This window comes from Ixodes scapularis, unplaced genomic scaffold (assembly GCF_016920785.2).
Source record: "Ixodes scapularis isolate PalLabHiFi unplaced genomic scaffold, ASM1692078v2 PGA_scaffold3__209_contigs__length_174095766, whole genome shotgun sequence".
Classification (NCBI taxonomy): Eukaryota; Metazoa; Arthropoda; class Arachnida; order Ixodida; family Ixodidae; genus Ixodes; species Ixodes scapularis.
In genome coordinates, this window is record NW_024609868.1 from 98,304,721 (window position 1) to 98,326,922 (window position 22,202).

Consider the following 22,202-nt stretch of genomic DNA (forward strand, 5'->3'; position numbering starts at 1 on the left):
AATAACCCCTGGACCGTGGGAGACAAATTGAGAATAAAAAACTTGGATAAAGAATTAATAGAAAATAAAAAAGTGATCGTCCAAAGGCCGCCGATCAGTGCCTCGTACAGCTTATTTACCTTTTTACATCCACAGGCACCACAGCCAAAGCTATACCGGCGCGAGCGCACGGACCCACCCGGTGCACCACCTCACGCGCTCACGTGCAAACGTGATTATGTATAGTGGTTCAAGTACTGAACCTCTTTGTCCGCCAACGCCAAAGATGGTGCGAAGACGCATTTTTATCCATTGGCTCGTATGGTCTGTGCAAAAAAAATTGGGTTGTGTGTATGTTTATACAGCCTAGAACTTGGTCTTCCTCACAGGGGCAACGAGTCTCCCAGCTGTAGATGAGAAATTTAGCCCGTGCGGTACAACCGCCAGCCTGGGGTCTTTAACGTATGGTATGTGCTTCATAGATTTCCCTGTTCCTCTTTTCTTTAAAACGTCTGATCACTTTTGTGTCCGAAACCAAAGGTGTGTAGGAGCAATCTCGCACATGCATAAATAAATGTCCAGAAGGTGTTGATTGCAGGGTCAGGGCATGTTCTCTCAGTCGTGTGTTTATGCAACGTCCAGTCTGTCCTATATACACTTTCCCACATGTGAAAGGGATTTCATACACCACTCCGCTGTTGCAGTCGACATACTGGTGCTTGTGGATTATGTTGCATTCATGATGTTGTTGCTTGACATTGTTGATTTTCGGGCACATTCGTTTTAATTTATCCGGTGCCGATAGGACGACTTGGACTTCAAACGTGAATGCTATCTTCTTCATGTTGTGCGAAATCTTGTGAATGTAAGGCACCACAGCCGGACGGCGTCTCTTCTCTCTTATTTTTTCTCTTCTTTTGTTCGTTGTCAATAACTTCTCGGCGATGTCAGTCAGTACTGGAAAGGGGTACACCGAAGCTTTCGAACAAGCCACTTGTAATTCGAAGCTTGATTTTGCTCTGTGCTCACATGACTTGTTTAGCGCCATGCTTAAGCAATTATACACTATGCCTCGCTTTACAAGTTTGTAATGGGATGAGTCATAGCGCAATAGCCGTTTTTTTAGAACGTGCGTACGTGGTACATCCAGCAGGTCCGGTTCTTGTTGAAAGTAATCTGCAGTTCTAAAAACTAAAAACGGTGAAGAACATGCCGCAGACTTATGCCGCAGACTTGACCTAACACAATTGAGGAATCAAATTAACACTTCAAAAAAAGACCAGCTAGAGATGTTCTTAGAACTCCTGAGATTCTACCTCTGCTCCACTGCAGACTCCTTCGATGGAAATTCCTACTTACAGAAGAGAGGAATCTGCATAGGTTCCTGCGTTGCACCTGTTTTATGGGACGTTTATCTGTCACATTGTGATCAGGCTATTGCTAAGAATATATCAACCAACTAAGTCTCGCGTATCTTTCGGTATGTCGACGATTACCTGGTCCTCCTTCCTTTTCGTCCCGATGAATGTGACAGTCATCCTATCGACAGTGTGCGTGCCACATTTCTGGAACAAGCTGAACAGCTCAACTTTGCCATTGAGGTACCAACGGACGGCATCCTACAGTTTTTAGAACTGCAGATTACTTTCAACAAGAACCAGACCTGCTGGATGTACCACCCACGTTCTAAAAAACGGCTATTGCGCTATGGCTCATCCCATTCCAAACTTGTAAAGCGAGGCATAGTGTCTAATTGCTTAAGCATGGCGCTAAACAAGTCATGTGAGCACAGAGCAAAATCAAGCTTCGAATTACAAGTGGCTTGTTTGAAAGCTTCGGGGCACCCCTTTCCAGTACTGACTGACATCGCCGAGAAGTTATTGACAACGAACAAAATAAGAGAAAAAATAAAAGAGAAGAGACGTCGTCCGGCTGTGGTGCCTTATATTCACAAGATTTCGCACAACATGAAGAAGATAGCATTCACGTTTGAAGTCCAAGTCGTCCTATCGGCACCGGATAAATTAAAACGAATGTGCCCAAAAATCAACAATGTCAAGCAACAACATCATGAATGCAACGTAAACCACAAGCACCAGTATGTCGACTGCAACAGCGGAGTGGTGTATGAAATCCCTTTAACATGTGGGAAAGTCTATATAGGACAAACTGGACGTTGCATAAACACACGACTGAGAGAACATGCCCTGACCCTGCAGTCAACACCTTTTGGACATTTAGCAATGTATGTGCGAGATTGCTCCTGCACACCTTTGCTTTAAAACACAAAAGTGATCAGACGTTTTAAAGAAAAGAGGAAAATGGAAATCTATGAAGCACAGACCATACAAGCCAATGGAGAAAAATGCGCCTCCGCACCATCTTTGGCGTTGACGGACAAAGAGGTTCAGTACTTGAACCACTATATATAATCACGTTTGCACGTGAGCGCGTGAGGTGGTGCACCGGGTGGGTCTATGCGCTCGCGCCGGTGTAGCTTTGGCTGTGGTGCCTGTTGGATGTAAAAAGGTAAATAAGCTGTACGAGGCACTGATCGGCGGCCTTTGGACGATCACTTTTTTATTTTCTATTTATTTTTTATCCAAATTTTTTATTCTCAATTTGTCTCCCACGGTCCAGGGGTTATTTTCTAAGCCTTCAGAATCGTATCGTACGGAGTTCAAGATCATTACCTTTGTTTAATTTTTACTAATTTCGTTTTGGTCTGTTGTGTTTTAATCTTTCTAGTCTAACAATCTTCTTAGAGCGCCCGGTTAGAAAAATACCTATTTTTTTTTCTTCTTCTTTCAACTCCAAACACTTCCTTCACCTTCTTCTTTAACGTTGTATATAAAACCGTCAGTTGTGAGTTAGCGCCTGTCCTGTCCACTTCTTCGTCTGTCCTCGTCCTGGCGCTATTTGTAACTTTTTTTCTACTACGTTTCCCTTCTTTCACCACAATCGCGGGTAAGTTTCATCATGATTAGGAAACTCAACGGTCGCCTCCATGTAAGTCCGGGGCAAATAACCGTGTTGCCATTGCATGGTTCTGGCGACGCGGTTAAGGCGCCATAACATAATATTCCTGCAGTGTCTCAGCCAGTGAGAAGACCCTTTTCCTATGTTTTTTTTTCTTATACTACGTTTCCATCGTTTACCCCAGTGTTAGGCTATTTTCGCCATGATTAGAGACCTGAACGGCCGCCTCCACATAATATATGAAGCAAACAACCGCGTTGCCATGGCATTGTCGTGCCAACGCGGCTGGGTCGCCACCATGAAATGACCCTTCAGTCTCTCGGCCAATAAGACTATCCTTTTCTTATGTCTTTTTAGAGTGCACCTCTTAGGCGCCGGTTTCCATGTTTCGCGACAGTGGCGTCGGCGTAACCGCACTAAATTTAGTGTAAAAATGACGCCATGTAATTTCAACACTAATTTAATTCCCCGCTAAATTTAGCATGGAATTGAATTGGTATTGAGGTCAATTGACGTCAATGTTCCCACTAAATCTGGCAGAGAAACTGAATTTGTTCATAGGTCACGTGCCACTAAGTCATGTGACGTCGTTTTCCCCGCTAAATTTTGCGGGGTAACTGAATTTGAGGCGGAGGGGAGAGAGGGGATTTAGGACGAGGAGGAGCAGGAGGAGAAAAGGAGGGGAGGAGGAGGGGAGGAGGGGAGGAGGGGGTACTGAGGAGAGGACGGGCATACCTTTCACTCCTCCTCCTCAAGAGCTGTGCTCTAATTCCGCACACAGACATTTGTAATACTCTTAATTTTCTTACATTGTTTAACATCTTTTGCCACACGCTGGGTAATTTTAATCATGATTAGGAAGCTCAACGGCCGCCTCCATGTAAATATGGGGTAAAAACCGCGTTGCCATGGCATTGACGTGGCAACGCGGTTGAGGCGCCACGACGAAATGTACCTTCAATATCTCGATCAATAAGACGATTCCTTTCCTGTCTTTCTTTTTATTACGATTCCAATATGTTATCATACTTCTGGGTAATTTTCTTCATGATTAGGGAACTGAACGGCCGCCTTTATGGAAGTAGGGGGCAATCAACCGTGTTGCCATTGTCGTGTTAACGCGGTCGAGACGCTACCAGGAAATTTACCTTCGGTCTCTCCGCGAATGAGACGAACTTTCTCCTATATCTGTCTTCTTCTACTAAGTTTTTTTTTTGCCTTTTACCGCAGTCTCGGGTAATTTTCATCGCAATCAGGAAACCGTTAATGGGCTTTGCAATCTAAAGATTGGGTAAACAACCGCGTTGCAAAGGCATTGCCGAGGCAACGCGGTTGTTTGCCTCACAATTACAAGGTGACGTCCATTGAATCGGTGTAAAACAGGTGTTATTTAGAGCCCAACACTTTCCTGACCAGTAGAAAGTCGGCGTGTAGCGGATGCTCTCGAAACCGCACCAGGAGCGTCATCTAGAGCGAGTTGTCATAACGCGGCTTTGGAAGGTGAGCGTGTCATGCGTCGTACTCACGAACGCTGAGAGTTACACCGGGATGAGAAAGTCAGGTGTCCATTTTCTCCCGTCGTGATAAGAATGCGCTTTCACATCGAAATTCTTTCGGCCCGCCGACCGCATAAATAGCCAGGCGCGACTGCGGGAAGACGAAGCAGTCCGGAGGGCACGAAGCAGAAGTAGTCTAAGCAACGTAGCCGAACGAGCGGCGAGCAGACGATGGCAGGTTGGATGAGAGAGCGTTGGTAGCGTCGGCGTATCAGTGGTCAAGGCAGCCTGAGATTCAGCTTTTTTGGCATCGATGAGCATGACGTCCGGCCGGGTCCGGGTGTATTTGAACGTCCTTGGATATTGCACATTTGGTCTTCTGCGATCTGGTAACCCGAAAGCAGACCATGACTCTTAGGCCTGCCATACTTGATTAAATATAAATAAAAGAAGTACAAAGCTTATAAATTAAAAAGAAATGCCATACTTCTTCAACTCAGAGAACAGGCAATTACCCTAAACTCTCCCTTTTTGAGAACTTCAATCTAAGGTGGAATGTTATTGAAATAAATGGCACGAACGCGATTTTTCTCGAAGTTAGGGGCTCAACAGCTTGAAGTTCTTAAAACATGTTCTCCTTTAGCAGTAACGTGTACATTCGGGAACGGTGAAGCACGAAAATCAAAAAAAGAAAAAGCTAGAATCGTGGTAGGTATTTTTTGTGGGCTCGACAACAAGCAGACTGTGGACTAAAAACTATCCGTTATATTTCAAGCCACTTCAGCCCTTGTCCGAGAACCCAACCGCTCTCGGGGAGTACACAACTGTCCTCTGCGGACGAAGGTTACAATGGTCACAGTACGATGGGAGCTACCTTTAGAGCAACGGTCCAACGTGACTGTCTGCAGGTAGATCGATTGATCCATTATCGGTCAAGAGGACTTACTGTACCCTCCAATGCAAAGCGGAATGTCAGCTTACGACCGCATAAATAATGTCGTCTTACTGTTACACCACTGCCACACTAAAGACATGGAAACATCGACAACGATTCCATACTTCGTTCACGACGCACAAAACTGCTATGGTGATGTTGGTGACTCACAAAAATACAAAAACACGTTTATCGCGTGATAGCGCTCGGTGACAGAAAACTGTCCCGAAGGTAGCAAAGAAGACGTGCAGGCACCCGGCAATGAGCTGAAAGCAAAGTTGTAAAGGCGGCCATTTTAGCCCATATATGCAGCACTGCTGGCACTGCTGGCACTGCTCCGGAACTTTGATGTTTCTAATGGCTTAGTTTGCTCGCTCAACAAAATTAGCGGTAAAAGCGCCAATGCCCTTCCGTCGCAGTACCTGAGGTACCCTTCGTTTAATTAGGCGAAAATGGGAATTGTCCCATGGTGCTGTGTGTGTTTGCAATGGAAGACTAAATTACAGGCAGCCTTCGTTGCCGCGAACTCTCAATCAGCACAATGACGTTTACTAAAAAAAGAACAAAGGCATATGCGATGTGTTTAAACAACGAAACCGAAAGAAGATTAAAAAGTAAGATCTTTCCTCCAGCCAGCCTGGAGATTTTAAAAGGTGTTCGCGCCTATACTTCTTTTCAGTTCAAGCCCAGACGTAGCCGATGCAACAAGCGCGGGAACCTGGCCCTGAACAGTGGTCCCACTGCACGAGGGCGCGTGTTTGGCAGGGACGCCGAAAACCCGGAGAACGCACTTGTAGCATCGGCTGCGTCTGGACATAAGCTGAAACGAAGCAAAGTTGGGTTCTCGAGTATGGATCGGAGCAAACGTTTCTGAACAAGCTCCTATGGCAGTTTCCATTCTGAGTTTAGGCTAGGGACGTTGCCTCATGCAAAGCCTGACATCCGATGATACCGAACTTCCAACTTTTCCCATGGATCTTCCCGGAACGTCCCAGTTTCGCACCCAGCGGGAGTCCATTGACTTAAATGCATGATGGCTCCCTACGGCAGCCGGAAATGTGTAGGATGTATCCGACTCGTAGCCATCATAAGTCTGAAGGTTGAGAATCTTCTTATGGGTACACTTGGTGCCACTAAATAAGCTACGCTTCAGAGTAACGGCACTTGGCCACATTGTGTCTTAAAATCATGGTTGCCAGTTATCTGAAGCTTCACTGGAAATTACCGGAAACGCTAGTAAAGATGTTCTTTCTTCGAGATTGCGCCGGGACCCGACGACGGAGGCAGCTGATGGTCGGTGACGGAAGAATAAGCCAGACAGGGACTCCGCGGATAGGGGGAAGAAAAAAACACGTCTATTTACAAGTGAAGCTAATTTCCGAATGTCCACAAAAGGTCCCACCACGTGTTGTCCTCTTTTCTTCTTTCTCTAAAATGTCCCCTGCCCCAGCCCGCACGTGCGTCGCCAGTTCACCAACACACAGGGGCACACATGCAAATGCAAACATGCAAACAAAAGATAACGAACTCAGTCCTGTTCCCGCGTCAATTCATGGTGATGGCGGGGCCGATTCTCACACCTCCCGACTAGGTCTATTTTTTAGACCCGAAATGTCAAAAATAATATATAACTAAACTCCAACGCGTACGTCTATCAGTCACACCTTGCGCAGAGTTCGTGACTCAACCCGCAAGAATTCAAACTATAAAAGAGATTTACACCAGTATGCCAATCACACGCCAGTAAAGTGATTCTTACTTTGCCCGCCAAGGCTGCAAAGCAGTGACAAATCTTGAGCCGAGACTAGCGCAGCATCTAGCCTCCTAGCCTCGGTCTCTTTGCCGACAGGTTACTCAAGCCACCCAGATTTCGGCGGGGCTTGAATCGGACGGTGTATAGCTGGTTCCGGAATTTCTCCGCGCAAGAGCGACGATAGTTTATACTCTGTCCTGATTTACAAATCAGGAATGGGCCTCGCATGCGGTCGCCGTTGTCGACGTCTTCTGCACTCCCAGCTCTCTCATCCGTGGCCGGCTGGCAGGTGGTCGAGTCTTCATCGGCGTCCCTAGCTATATTCTGGGACATATTCAACTCGAAGACGGTGTCCTCGTCGCTGTCCCCGCTTTCCCTGACATCTTCACCGGCCGGCTGTGACGTCAGCCACCCTAACAAGATGTCCGACTTCTTGTCGACACCCACTTCCCTGCCGTGGTCACTATCAGCTTTCCAGAACGTCTGCCGCCAAAGCAAGATATTCGGTTCTTTCTCGTCGTCGACGTTCACGTTCTCGTCGTGATCAGCCTCCGATCGAAGAAACGCCTGCCGCCCAGGCAATAAGTTCGGTCCTTCGTCGTCATCCACGTTCTCGCCATCGTCGTCCTCGGCTCGCCGAAATGCCTGCCGCCCAGGCGATGAGTTTACTCCTTCGTCGTCGTCCTCGCCGCCGTCATCTTCGGCTTGCCGGCATTTCCGCCTCGCGGAAGGTACCCTCGGTTCTTCTTTGTAACCGGCGCCCATGTTCTCAACGCTGTCATTATTGGCTTGTAGGAACTTGTGCAACCCAGGTAAGATGTCGGGACCGGCCTCGATGTTGTCGAAGTTCACCCATGGGCAGAGGTCGGCATTTTAGGTCGCCCTCACTCACCCTCACCCTCACAGCCACACTCACCTAAGCCCCTTACTCACCCTCACCCTCACAGCTACACTCGCCTTCAGCCCCCTCACTCACCGTCACCCTCACAGTCACACTCACCTTCAGCCCTTCACTCACCCTCACTGAACCTCACGGCCCTCACGCACTCACCGCCCTCACGGCCCTCACGCCCCTCACGGCCCTCACGGCCCTCACCGCCCTCACGGCCCTGACGCCCCTCACTCACTCATGGCCCTCACGCCACTCACCGCCCTCACGGCCCTCACCGCCCTCACGGCCCTCACTGCCCTCACCGCGCTCCCGACCCTCACCGCCCTCACGGCCCTCACGCACTCATAGCCCTCACGCCACTCACCGCCCTCACCGCCCTCACGGCCCTCACCGCCCTCACGGCCCTCACCGCCCTCACGGCCCTCACCGCCCTCACGGCCCTCACGCCACTCACCGCCTTTACGCCACTCACCGCCCTCACGCCACTCACCGCCCTCACGCGCCTCACCGCCCTTGCGACCCTCACACCCCTCACGCCCCTCACGCACTGATGGCCCTCACGCCACTCAGGCCAGCTTCAGATGGGGCAATTTCGCCCAGAAACTTTACGTCGCAACACCAGCAACACGGGCCACCCGCGATCACACGCAGCAACCAATTGCTGCAATTTGCCATCGTCATCATAAAACTTTATTTTTCTTGCACTATTTAGACACAATTATGCGTTATAAACGTGTTTTTGTGCATTTAATTCTTGTTAAGAATACTAATGCACCTTTCTGAAACAGTTTATTTCCAAAAAACGATCGATTTCAAACCAGAACCAAGTCTTTGGGTGTCATCATCACCGGCACGAGGTATCACGTAAAAATTTTGCGTCCCTGATTGGATTGAGCCGCTTCAAACGCATTCGAATGGCTCCGAGTTGCTTGCTTATTTCGAGCCGGACCCGATGCCAGCAATTCGTGTCGATCTAGGGAAAGCTAGAGAACAACCCGCCATTACCACCAAAATTGCTGAGAAAGATACTCGATCTGGAGGGGGCCTCACGCACTCACCGCCCTCACGCACTCATGGCCCTCACACCACCTCATGTACTCACCGCCCTCACGGCCCTCACGGCCCTAACGGCCCTCACGCCTCTCATTCCACTCACTGCCCTCACGCACTCATGGCCCTCACACCCCTCACGCACTCACCGCCCTCACACCACTCACGCACTCATGGCCCTCACGCCACTCACCGCCCTCACGCCCCTCACGCACTTATGGCCCTCATACCCCTCACCACCCTCACCGCCCTCATGGCCCTCACGGCCCTCACCACCCTCACGGCCCTGACGGCACTCACGGCCCTCACGGCACTCACGGCCCTCACGGCACTCACGGCACTCACGGCCCTCACCGCCCTCAAGGCCCTCACCGCCCCCACAGCCCTCACTGCCCTCACTCACCCTCACACTCATGAATTTTCCTGGTTCAGAAACTCACTCACCCTCACCTCACCTGTGAAGATGAGGGTGAGTGAGGGCCCTCATGAGTGAGGTTTGCCGAGGTATGCCCATGTGTCGTCCTCAGATCGCCGGGACGCCTGCAGCTCAGGCCAAGAGCACGGCCTTTCGTCGTCGACGTCCACCTGCTCGTTGTGGTCATCCTCGGCTCGCAGGGACGTCCTCCAGGCGCGCGAGATGTTCAGCTCATTTCTCTCGTCAACGTCCGCCTGCACAGACACGCAGCCGCGATTGTTCTTCGACAACCGCTCCATGTCATCGGCCTGTAACAGAATCTGAGGCGCCTCACGAATCGATGGGTCCCACCTCTTCTGACCTTGGTGGTCCAAGTTGTTACCGTCGGTCTTGCCCACCACGGTCGTCACCTTGTCGGGCTCCATGGCTGCAATCTTCCTCCACTTTGACTTTCTTGGCGTCTACTCTTTTCTTTTAAAACAGAAGTTCTTCGTCTGGTGTCTTCATCTGGGGACATTCGCGGGAATAGTGCCCCAATTTCTTGCCTTTAAAAGACTTCACCCGATAATCTTCAGGTACGATGCCCTGCCTTAGGCTCTCGTGTTTTCTTTGACAGAAGTGGTGGTTTCAATAAAGGGCCTCCAGACCTCAGATCGCGACAGTCCGAGCTTTAACAAAACCCGTCCTTTGACTGCACCATACCCACTTCTCTCACCCGTGTTTACCCTATTCACTAGTGCACGCATGTTTTCCGTGAAATAAGATCGCACAAGATATCCTCTGAGCCGCTCAGGGACTTCATATGTCTCGAAGACGTTTTCTACGCCATCAAACCAGCTCGGCAATAATATGTCGGACGACGGCATGGGAGTCAGTACTCCCTTCATCAATCTCGAAAAGCGAAAACCTTCATCTCGGAGGTTGAACTCCAGGTCGCCTCCACTGGCTCGCCTTCGGTTTTCTGAGCGTATATGTTCTAGTTCTAGCTTGAGGCGTAACAGCCGTTCTTTCTCCCTTACTAGTTCTATCTCCTTTTCAATTAAGCTGTGTGATCGGATTCCTCCGTTCCCCTCCCCTTGTGTCTGCGAGTTTGCCCCTAATCCACTCGAAGGTGACGATTCACCTGGCCCGTCAACATTCCTATTCCGATCCCTATTCTGCTCGGGCGTTAGAACCGGCATCCGCCGCTCTGCATTGTCTGTATCCATGGCGGGCACACGTCAAAGAATCACCTTACCGTAAGGTCAACGACTGCCGCTGGATCACAGACGCAGCCCGCTGCTCAGAATGGTCAGGCACGAAAATGATGTCCGAGCTGTAGACTCAGGCGTTCCTCGCTGGAGTGGGGCGGCATCTGGTCCGAGGCAGCTCTGTCACCACGAAGTAGGTCGGTGGTCCAGTCTTCAAGGAGCTCGGTGGTCCAGTCTTCTCTTTAGAAGGCTCCACCAAAGCCGCGTTAAGTCGCTGTCCGCCGGTTCCGTTGTGAAGATCACGCCGCCGGGGTCCGCTGCCGCAATCCTGTCGATTGCGCCAGTAAAGATCTTCTTTCTTCGAGATTGCGCCGGGACCCGACGACGGAGGTAGCTGATGGTCGCTGACGGTAGAATAAACCAGACAGGAGTCCGCGGATAGGGGGAAGAAAAAAACACGTATATTTACAAGTGAAGCTAATTTCCAAATGTCCACAAAAGGTCCCACCACGTGCTGTCGTCTTTTCTTCTTTCTCTACAATGCCCTCTGCCCAGCCCGCACGAGCGTCGCCAGTTCACCAACACACAGGGGCACACGTGCAAACGAAAACATGCAAACAAAAGATAACGAACTCGGTCCTGTTCCCGCGTCCATTCATGGTGATGGCGGGGCCGATTCTCACAACGCTTTTTCGTCTTTCACAAATGCTTAGACAGTTCGCTACAGGGCGAAGAAGTATTACATTAACTTTCTAACATCGAATTTAATGCTGAGGAAGTCGCACTATTGAATCATGACGATCGGCAGATGCGTCTGCCCTGCATACGAGCCAAAACTGCGGCGTCCACAACATTGTCGAGGAACGGAGAGCCAATACTCTATGCGCAGCTTATTTATTGGCTCTAGGTGCAGTGAATTAGAACTAGGAGTAGTAGAAAAGCAGCGGTGGTGCCCCATCGGCAGTAGAAAGCCAAAGTCAATGAGTGCCGCGCGAGTCGCCGTTGCCGAAATTCCGATGTTCTCGTGCTCTGCGTGCTGTTCCTGTTATCTGCTGTCCTGCGGTGCGGGCTAAGATAAAAACACACACACACACGCACACACACACACACACGCACACGCACACGCACACGCACACACACACACACACACACACACACACACACACACACACACGGACACACACGGACACACACACAAAAGCGGGAAGAGTTGGTGCAATCTTGGGGCTCGTGGTTGTCGCATGTGAGCGACGCGGGGAAGTGGTCGGGAAAAGAGCGCAAGCGCTACCTGATAGGTTCAACAAAATATGACTCACGCGGAGGCCGCCATCTTTTTTTCGCGACTGATTGCTTTAAGTTTACGGTACTAAGTAGACGGAAGTTGGTGACTGTTAAAGACAATGGTAGTGGTTGTCGGCGCGGATCGAGCTGATGGACTGGGCTCGAAAACATTCATTCTTCTGCAAGCTGGTAACCGACTGAACTCTATGAGAATGAAATTATTCCAAACTTCGAAACGTCCCAGAGCGGAGTAATGCCAAGTTATGCATTCCGGGAATCAGTTGAAAGAAAAATCCATACGCGCTCCGTTCCTGGCCCACAGTTCCCAGAATGCAACTCGAGCGATGACGGGTTTATAGACGAGTCTATTTTCTGGATCGCGCATTCCCGCTTTGTCGCTGCAGCGCAAGGGTGCCCACCGGCAGTTCTTAATTAGTCATCTTGGGTTTCCGTATATCAACCGGTGAAGTGCTGCAGAAACCGGGTGGCTGCAGGTTGAAAGACACGCGTTCTGCTCGATCGTCGTCATTTTATGAATACGTTTTTGAAAAGCCTGCGTGAACGGTTGTTGCTGCCTTTAAGAACAAGGAGAAATTTTCACTATGCGCAGCGCAGCAGGAGAAACACAGAACTCGCCGTATGCATGTCTGGCAGGCACGCGGCATTATCAAAAGACTTGCCTTGGCACGCCTAAGTGCTACGTCGTTGTGCCTTCGCACGCTTGGACACCGATCAAGAATCGACGCCGTGTGGACGTTTTAACCATCCGGGAATGTTTTTTGAAGCTGTGTCGTGTGTATATTTCTTCGCTGCATACATATCGGTCACGGATTTTGAGATCGTCCAGTTGTTCTGGCGTGTTGCTATTACTGATCAGTGGTTGCTACCAAATAAGAAAAGTACAATTAGTATTGTCTCACTTTCCTTTTCCCACACATCGCAAGAAGAACACACGAAGGCTATGCGGTCAACCGCTGATCCGTGCGGTATTCTCTCGCTGTTATCGTGTTAAAAAGAGGACGTACCACCGGTTAGCGTAACGTTGCCTTGGGAATATCTTATCACTGGGTGCGAACTGTAACAATGTTTATTTCGGTTCACTCCGCCTGTCTCTGGGGCATGCGTTGGACGAGTTGTGCTTTTGTTTTTTGCGGTGCTGCGTATTTGTAAAAAATTCTACGGGTTTCATAAAAACATCAATGACCGTTTACACAAAGAAAAAAAAAAGAAAAAAAAATCCTTATTCCGCGAATGATGGCGAACGAATAAAAAACGCGTCTGTGAGCCCAGCCTCTGCAACGCTTTGATCTACATATGCCCAAGATGGCCGGTGCTGAAATTCCGGTGGCCTCATTTATGGAGCGGAAAAGTGTGATGCAGCAAATTGTCATAGATATCAGTATGGTAACCCGAAGGCAGTCCATGTTTTTTCGTCCTGACGTACTGTAATAAACATTTAAGTAGTAGCTATCTGACCAGATTTGTACAATTATTAGAGTTCCGAGTTTCTAGATAAAAACCGAGAAAATCACAAAATTTATCACCCGGGAAAAAATAATTAAAATCGGAAAAAAATATAAAAAAGCTCTTGAACAAATGAAAAAAAAAAAAAAAACCAAACTTACTCAAATCAATTTCTACTACAGTTTTGTTTTGTGTTGTCTCGGAGTTTCCTTGAGGCTGCTTCTTTCTTGCGGAATCATTATCCCTTTACATCCCTTATCGGTACATGGTCATATTCCGGTTTCCAAGTCTTCTGGTCACGCGCATGACCCTTGGGTTTGAAAGATCCCTTTCTTCTGTCACTACACCTCGACGTTGTGAGCGACTGCCAAAATTGCCACCAAAAAGCACCGAATTCGTGAGGAAAAAAGTCCCAAAAGTACACCCCCCGAATGCAAAAAAAAAAAAAAAAAAGACTTCGAAAGCGCAGCAACCTAATCAACATTATTCTGGTCCATTGGGAATTTCTGAAGGGAAAACATATCAAGTTTCGATACTTCTCAAAGTAGGTGCATCGCATGAGATGTGCCTGGACATATACAAGAATTATTGAATTATGCCCATACACTGAGTTTTAAAGTCCTCGTACTCCGATCCTTTCATCTATATTTATTGACCCCGTCAACACGACGTAAAAGTGCGTAAACCTTCGTGTGTGGCCAGTTACAATGAGTGCAGATTATGAAATTCCTGCGAAAAAGGGAATCTGTTCACCGCACTTCGTATCAGGGTTGGGCAGTATCGCGATACAAATGTATCGCGATAGTATTTCAGAAATACGTTTCGTATATGTATTTCTGTATCGCGATACTTTTTTCACTAGTATCTGTATTCCTGTATCGGAATGCATTTTGAATGCTCAATTTGTATTGCAATACAATCACGGTGAAATGTATTTCGTTACATTTCTTGAGAGATACCTCTCCCTCCTCCCCCCCCCTCCCCGGAAAAAAAAATCTAATACATTTTTTTTTTTATTTCTGAGGGCACCAGGGCCAAGGAGGTGCTGGGGAATCGTTACTATACTGACCAAGGTTCCTTCCGATTCTCCAAACTATTCTCCTATGCGTCGTCTTCTCCCTTCTAAGAAGTGTTGCGCAGTTGGGGACTCGAACTAGGTGGCGTGCCAGGAGTGGAGTCAGAGCATCTTCTGCCGCAGGTCCTTAGGTAGGGATGCCTTGAGTTATTATTTTCTGACATCCAATGCCCGCTGCGAACCATCTCTTTTGCCTTAGCGTACGCAGTACACCCGGCCGGCAAAGCTGAGTCACAGTCCGTTACAACAAGAGCCTGGAGGTGGTGGACTTGAAGTAGTAGGATGATTCACGAAGTGAAGTTCAACACATATTCGAATGCGCCTGCGGCTGCTCTCGTAATATTGCATGAACTAAGGGTACGTCATCAGCCGACGTGAACGTGACCCACTGCTCTGGTGATCCGAAACCCAGGAAGGAAGTCAGACGTGGCCTCGCTGTGCCGACCCAGACTTCGTACACCTGCGACTCGTCTCGACCTCGCTGCTTCTCGGAGAGCTCGCACCTGTGCTGGCAATATCAGGTCGAAATCTACGAGGTCTCTATTTGGAGTATGCAAGACAAAACCTGAGGACTGCAATCCATGCGTCGGTGGAAGAGTGTCGAGAGGAAAGACCTTTACAACAGGGATGCCACCATATCGTTTTTTCAACCGTAAGAGAAGATAAGGCAGGTGTTCCAGGATGCTTCAGGTAGTCCACTATTCTCGAAAAATTCATATGACACTGCCTGCTCGATCTTCAACGAGGTAACCTACAACGAAAGTACGTATTGTCCTTTCATACAGCAGCGTGCTAAAGTTTCATGCTCGAGGCCACACGGTACACACACACACCTACAAATAAAGAATGCCAGTTCATTCCACCGTGACGTCATGTGATAAATGTTGACAGGGGCGTCCCTATTGATCTGGGGCGTGGTGGTTTAGGATGACATATACTTTATTTAGAGGTCGAGGTCTTTTCGCACCCCTCATCAGACAGACAGGATGTCAGGGAGAGGACCGCGGTCAGTCCTTGATGGAACGTTTTTTTGAGCCCATTGAGGACGCCTCGTCGTCCGAAATCACTACCTTCAAGGCAAATTTCCAAGCCTACGGTAAAGTAATTTCGAGATAAAAAAAAGTTAACCTCCAACTTCAAGCATTTTATTTGGCGTCTCAAATAAATTTGAACAATGTATTGCAGTATCAGTATTTCTGTATTTGTATTTCTGCCCTCCCTAAAATGTATTCCTGTATTTGTATTTCCAAATACTTTTTGCCTCTTTTTAAAATGTATTTCCGATACATATCGCGATACACTTTTACAGATATATATCAGTATCAGTATTTTAGCTACTATTTTAATGTATCCCAGTATTTGTATTTCCAAATACATTTTTGGGTATTTCTGCCCAACCCTGCTTCGTATTGTATATCAGCATGTCACACGTAAAGCATCAACGAATTGCCGACAAGATGTAGGTATACGTATCTTGTTTTTATTATGCTGGTATAATAATTTTGTTTTAATCTATGTACAAATTTTGTTTTCAATACAAACTCACTTTATATAAAAAAATAATAATAATAAAAAATAACCTCTGAGACAGGATGACACGGGGGCGTACCATCTGTCATTTCTTTATTTGATATTAAAATGCCACTTACTCGACATAAGTGAGTTCAAATAAAATTAATAGCCCTCAAAATGCATATTTTATATAGACATGATGTCGCAATCAGTGACGTGGGTAGGCCATCCGGCATCCGCGTCCCTTATGTCATTTGTGGCCGCCATCGCCCCCTTCACTCCCCGAGTCCTCAACCAACAGGTAAAATGGGGGGACGGGGGGGGGGGGGGGGGGGGGGTTGGGTTGCTGAGGCACCCCCTTATGCGACCGGGGTGCCTGGTACCCGGTCCCCCCCCCCCCCTCCCCCTCCTTTTCCGCGTTGATACGCCACTGGGCTCAATAAACACGCTCCAAATTTTAAGAAAATAGAATAAACACGGAGCTCTCCACAGGATTAAAACGAACTGCAGTACGTTGGATCTCCTTTAGATCTAAAGTGAATAAAGACACCTATTTTATAAATAAGAACAAGGTAGACAGTTTCCTATTATACCTAATCGTTTACACTTTCCAGGGTTTACGGCCGGCCGACGATGATGAACGAAAACCTTTCGACGCGCAAGTTTCTCAAGGGACGAACGGACGGAATCTTCTCAATTTCAAAGGACAGCATTTCGTTCTGCAAGATTTTTGAGGATCCACACGCAAGCACGGCAGAAAAGAGCGTCAGCCTTAGGAAGGCTGTTGAAAGCCACAAGCAGGAAGCTAACCTCGTAAGTTCAGGGAACCTTCAATATAAATATTTGCGGTGGGATCGCCGTAGATGTCAGGCCGCGGCTCAGGCGACGCTCCGCTTTGGTGGCGCTGCTTGCAGCACCAGGCATGCGCTGAAGCTTCACTTGGCGTAAACTCGATTCCTATGTGGAGAGCAAGTTGTCTGCTTCTTGCTCAGGAGTTGCGGTGACGTGTGAACGGCGCCGTGCTCTCATTGGCTTTAATTGAAAGGATAGTGTGTAGACCTCACAGCTTAAGGTCTACTTTTTTTTTTGTTTTTTAATCAGCCAATAAGAGCTTGGCGTTCTGAGATCATCGCCACCTCTGTGCAAGAAGCAGATGAACTTTCGCTCCGCATAGACACACGGTGTCCGCACCGGGTGTGGGAAAACGCTGGTTTTTTCATTGACATCGCGTACGCGCACAATTACGTTGTCGTTCCAGAAAAAGAAAAGAAATTAATATATTAGCGTAGCATCTTTATGTATCTATTACACGAACCGTTTCAATCTTCATTATGGCATGTCGGCATGATGACAGTTCCAATGGTTCGTGTCGGTGACTGCCGCTGCCAGCATTCAGCGACATCTACTGCCATGAGGCTCAGCTCTGCTGAAATGGTTCTAAGGGGCGATTTTTCTCCCAGTCAAAACCCAAGCGATATTAACTCTTGTCTCACATGAATTCTCTAAATTGTAAAATAATTTGATTTCACTCGCAACATCTATTTCCGATAAGAGTTTGAACAAGACTGTTGTACGACATTTTTGCATCCTGGAGCGGAAGAATAAAGTTTAAAACGTTTGAAACAAAAGCACTCGAGAGACAAAAAGAAGGAGCCGCCTTGCTATTGACAAAAAAATAACTGCGCTTGTAGACCTAGATCGTGGTCTTTCGTGGGCAACTGTGACCTGCGGGGATCTCTCTAAGAGCAGCTCCTCCCCCAAATATGCGCGCAACGCGGACCGTCGCGGCCGATGCCGGAGAAGCCACCGTCTTGAAGTCAGTTAAAGAAGTCATTCTAATTTCGCTAAGCTAGGAGACGACACTTTAGTTCAACCGACGTTATTTGCTCATTAATTGAGCTCATGCTCACCGCCGTGAAACTCTGGTCATTGGCGAATCAGTTAACTATCTTTAGCTAAATAAGTATTGAGAGAGCCTGTGGAACACGGGATATCGTATCATAAAAGGCATCCCATTGGACGCTTTTTTCCGATTTACAAGCTCATGTTTTGTTGATGAAGTCAACTTCTCATCTGTCTTATTATTTTCTATTGTAGACGTGCCGTTTGAAAAATGTTTTTAAAATAAAATTTTTAATTTACCGCTCAACATCTTCTGTATTCTTTTAATATTTTTAATTCGCTTCACTATCCCTTTTTCCACCCGATTGTCAAAATCAAAATTCACACTTACACTTTTTTCTTTTTTTAAGGCGAGCAATGGCCGTGGTTTGATTAGACTCTTCACTCTTCTGAGAACCACAGCAGTTGAGAATGGAATACCACTTCACGACTTCTTCACGGGTGCAGCGTACCAGACTAGCAGACACGTTACCCTCGTAACCAGTCAGGTATGCGATCTGCACAAGTTCCTGAGAATGAGGGACGCAGAATGAGTGCTGACACGTACTTGCTGACCGGTCAATGGGGCATTCCGGAAATACGCAGCGACTTCGTTTCCATTGTCTTTTCGATGTACTACGGCAATCCGATCTACGCCGTGGGCGGAAGGAGTTCCCATGAATTGAAGCAACGGTTCATGTTTGTTTATTTAGCATTTTGCGATTTTAGAACGCAAAGAAAGTAGGACAGTGTGCGAAACAGACAAAAAATGTGCAAATCGGCTTTGCGATCTGTTCGCTTTTTTCTTTTCCTTGAGTGTGTTCTGAACTCGTAGCGGCAGAAGAGAAGGAATGGAGCCCAAGCCATATATATATAGAGTTTGGTCATTCATTGGGAAGTTTAAGAAACAAAGGAGGTGACGCCATTGGCCGAAAGTGGGCTGGTCGTGTTCCCAGGTGTCTTCACAAATTCGAATGTGGCCAACCAGAATCCGGAAAAAATACCCTGGCGGTGGTCGCGAGAAACAAACTTAACAAGCGCCTAGGAGTAACTCTCGGTGATTGAAAGTATGGTGCATATGATGTTTTAATCATGGTCATCCAAAAATAATGGTGGAAGAGCGCGACTAGCGAAATGGCCCACATAATTTGTGCGCCAGGCGCCAAGGGCGGGGAATCTGCCATCCGAGCGGTCACACTCTGTCCGAGCAAAATAGAGTTGAGCGGAACATTCGTTTCTTACATCTATCTGCATTATCATGACCGAAACATCACGTTCACCCTATTTCCTACCATAAAGAGTTACAACACTTACCTCCTACGCGCTTATTAAAGGAAGTGACTACATTTAACTCCTACGCGCTTATTAAAAGAAGTGACTATTTTGACGTCCTCTTCCAAAATAATTTTTGAATATCATGTTGCCGTCCGTGGCGCTGCTTCCTGAAGACGTAAAGTTATTTTCACAACTTTTTGACGGCCCTTGTCAAATTATTTTGATCCTTTGATGATGTGTCAAACTTGAAGCTTTGCAGACCGCACTAAAAATAATCGCAGGTGACGGTAAAAAAAAAAAAAAAAAATGGACGCATCTCCACGTGATGAATGATGTTGATTGGGGCGAAGCACTTAATGGTGTTGATGATACTGAACTTATTGTTCATAGGTAGTGCTGATGGTGGTGATCTTTTTTTTAATGCTTATAGGTAGTGCTGAGTTCCGAGTTGCGTTTCGACTTCATTATTACCGCTGTATGGTCGGTGAAATGCAGAGCCAGTGGTTCTTCTAGCGCAGTGGTTCCCAGCCATGGATGTGTCGGGGACGCCTTGCGGACCGCTGGCAGTGATGGGGGACCCCTTCCAGCGGAGGGGGGGGGGGGAGGGGGGGGAGGGGGGGGGAGGGGGGGGGAGTGAGGGGACGTTAGTACGTTAACACATCTGGAGCATGCAACAGGTGCCTTTTATTGCTACGTAGCAGAAAAACAAAACAAAGGCGCCACATCACTTCATTCTGGTCAGTTCATCAATACGTGGCACACTCGCGCTTCAAACTACAAAAAACGTGCCAACTAAAAAAAAAAGTAATTTTTGTTGAGGGTCTCGCGGACCCCAGAAGTGGCTTCGCGGACCCCTTGGGGTTCGCGGACCCCTATTTGGGAACCACTGTTCTAGCGGGTCAACTTGGATCCTCTAGAAGCTTGGACCCCCTAGACAAAATGGACGCATCTGCACGCTTAACAACGGTCCATGTCAGAAAGAGTATCTGTGGTATGGAACGTGGTTATATACGCACTTGAGCATTTGACCGTATCGCGCTCTCGTGTATAAACGTTGAGCCAATGCATGGAAAGTTTAACGCGATTATATACGCATTTGACCGCAGCGCTCCTGTACAGATGTTGAGCGGCTAGATGCATCGTTGGAGTGTAGCGTACTGGTTAAAACGTCTGCCTCGATCGTAAGCAAGCGGTCCTGAGTTCAAACCCCCGTGCGGGCGTATGTTTTTTAACAGTGGGCCGATCGCGGAGGCAGTGCAATCGATGTGAACACGGACGCCGGACAAGGCTAATAGACCCGAAGAAGCTTCGCCCCTGAAAAGAAAGAAAAAAAGAACAGAAATTACTTTATTGCAGGCAGTGTCGCGGTTTGACACGCATTTTCCTAAGACAAATGTCATGCAGTCGACTGCTGCTTGTATGAGCCTTTGAATAATGCATCATGTAAAAAAAAAAAGAACTTGTCAAAATATTTAAGTATAAAAGCGTTCAGACAGTTAGAAGTGTTTGTTGGGTTGTGCCAAATGTTACAGAATGATGTACGACTGCTTTTCATGATCGACTTCACGTGATTTATATAAACAAAAGAGCTGAATTCAGTGTCATAAGTTTTGCAACTGATTTGAAATTGCGTGTATTTCGTACAACCGCCCAAGAACCTTTGTTCGTTCGCGCCGGTCAAGAAACATGAAGGAGACAATGTTTTGTATTTACAACCCTTTACTTAACACCCCGATGGTTACGTAGCTAGCCCGCTCGTTTTGCACTCGAATCAAAAAGAAATTCTCAACTAAACAACGAACTCTCGAAACCCGGTTAAGAAGAGGGCGGGAGTAAGATCTCCAACCATACGACCATACAGCGAACACGCGCCTGCACAGTATTCATTCATTTCTTTATTTTGAATACCCTCATGGCCAGTTGGCCTTACAGAGAGGAGGGGGGGGGGTTAGTAAGGCGATTATACATAACGCTCCGAAACAAGTTGCCGTCGCTGATGGTGACGATATTCTCTGGGAGGTCGTTCCAGGTCACAACGACGTCTGGAAGGGCAGAATAAATATAGGCCGTTGAGTTGGATTTGGGCCGGGCTATCTTGCAGGGATGATCAAACATCGGAGAGATTTAAGTAGGCGGGTGAAGCAAGGAGTGATGTGAGGTAGGGCGGTAATAAATCTTTGTGCAGAAGATATAGACGGGAAATGTTACGACGAACAGAAAGTTCGGGATGTCAAGCTGGGCTCTGATGGCAGACACACTGGAGAAACGTGACTAATCAGACAGGATGAAACCAACGGCGCAATTGTGGACAGACTCAATTTTGTCGCCTTAAATTAGTTGATGAGGACTCCAAATCGAAGATGCATATTCTAATTTAGGGCGAACAAGGGTAGTATAGAGAAGACGTTTAAGGACAGTAGAGGCAGACTTGAACTTGCGGCGTAAATATCCTAAACTGCGGTTAGCCGATGCTGTGATAGTATTAATATGAGTATGCCAGGAGAGATCAGAAGTAATGTAAACACCTAGATGCTTAGACTCATTAGTATAAGTAAGGGCTGTACCGTGGAGAGTGAGGTTCGGCTGGGGGCAAGATGGACAACGGTAGAAAGACATCCATTTACATTTATCAATGTTAAGAGCCATCTGCCACGTAACGCACCAGTCGGCTATATTAACAATGTCTGTCCGTAAAGTTAGGAAGACATCGGGGGTTGTTATTTTTTTGTGCACAACACGATCATCAGCGAAGAGACGAAGAGAGAAAAGAATGTGAAGTGGGAGATCATTTATGTTTGTTAGGAAAAGGAGAGACCCAAGGACAGTACCTTAAAGGCCGCTGTACAAACGGGACGTTCTGCAGGGAAGAACCTTCTCTCCCGAAGCTGGAGACGGGGAGGGAAAGGGCCAGCGTTGGGTGGAAAGGGCGTCTAGAGAATGGGATTAGCCTCGGGGCGAGCCATCCTCTCGAGAGGGAGTGGGGACGGAACAAAGCTGGCCGTGGTGGTTCCGGCTAAAAGGTGGAA

The 22,202-nt window shown here is 47.7% G+C and overlaps 1 protein-coding gene across 1 annotated transcript in view; it reads left to right on the top strand.

The window, feature by feature from the left end:
* Window positions 1-22,202, top strand: part of LOC115324589 (carnitine O-acetyltransferase) — a 181,318-nt gene that overhangs the window by 148,027 nt on the left and 11,089 nt on the right. The window contains exons 13-14 of the mRNA XM_042292808.1: window positions 16,635-16,833; window positions 18,273-18,410. Of these exons, the coding sequence (XP_042148742.1) occupies window positions 16,635-16,833; window positions 18,273-18,410 (337 nt within the window). The remainder of the gene's footprint in view (window positions 1-16,634; window positions 16,834-18,272; window positions 18,411-22,202) is intronic.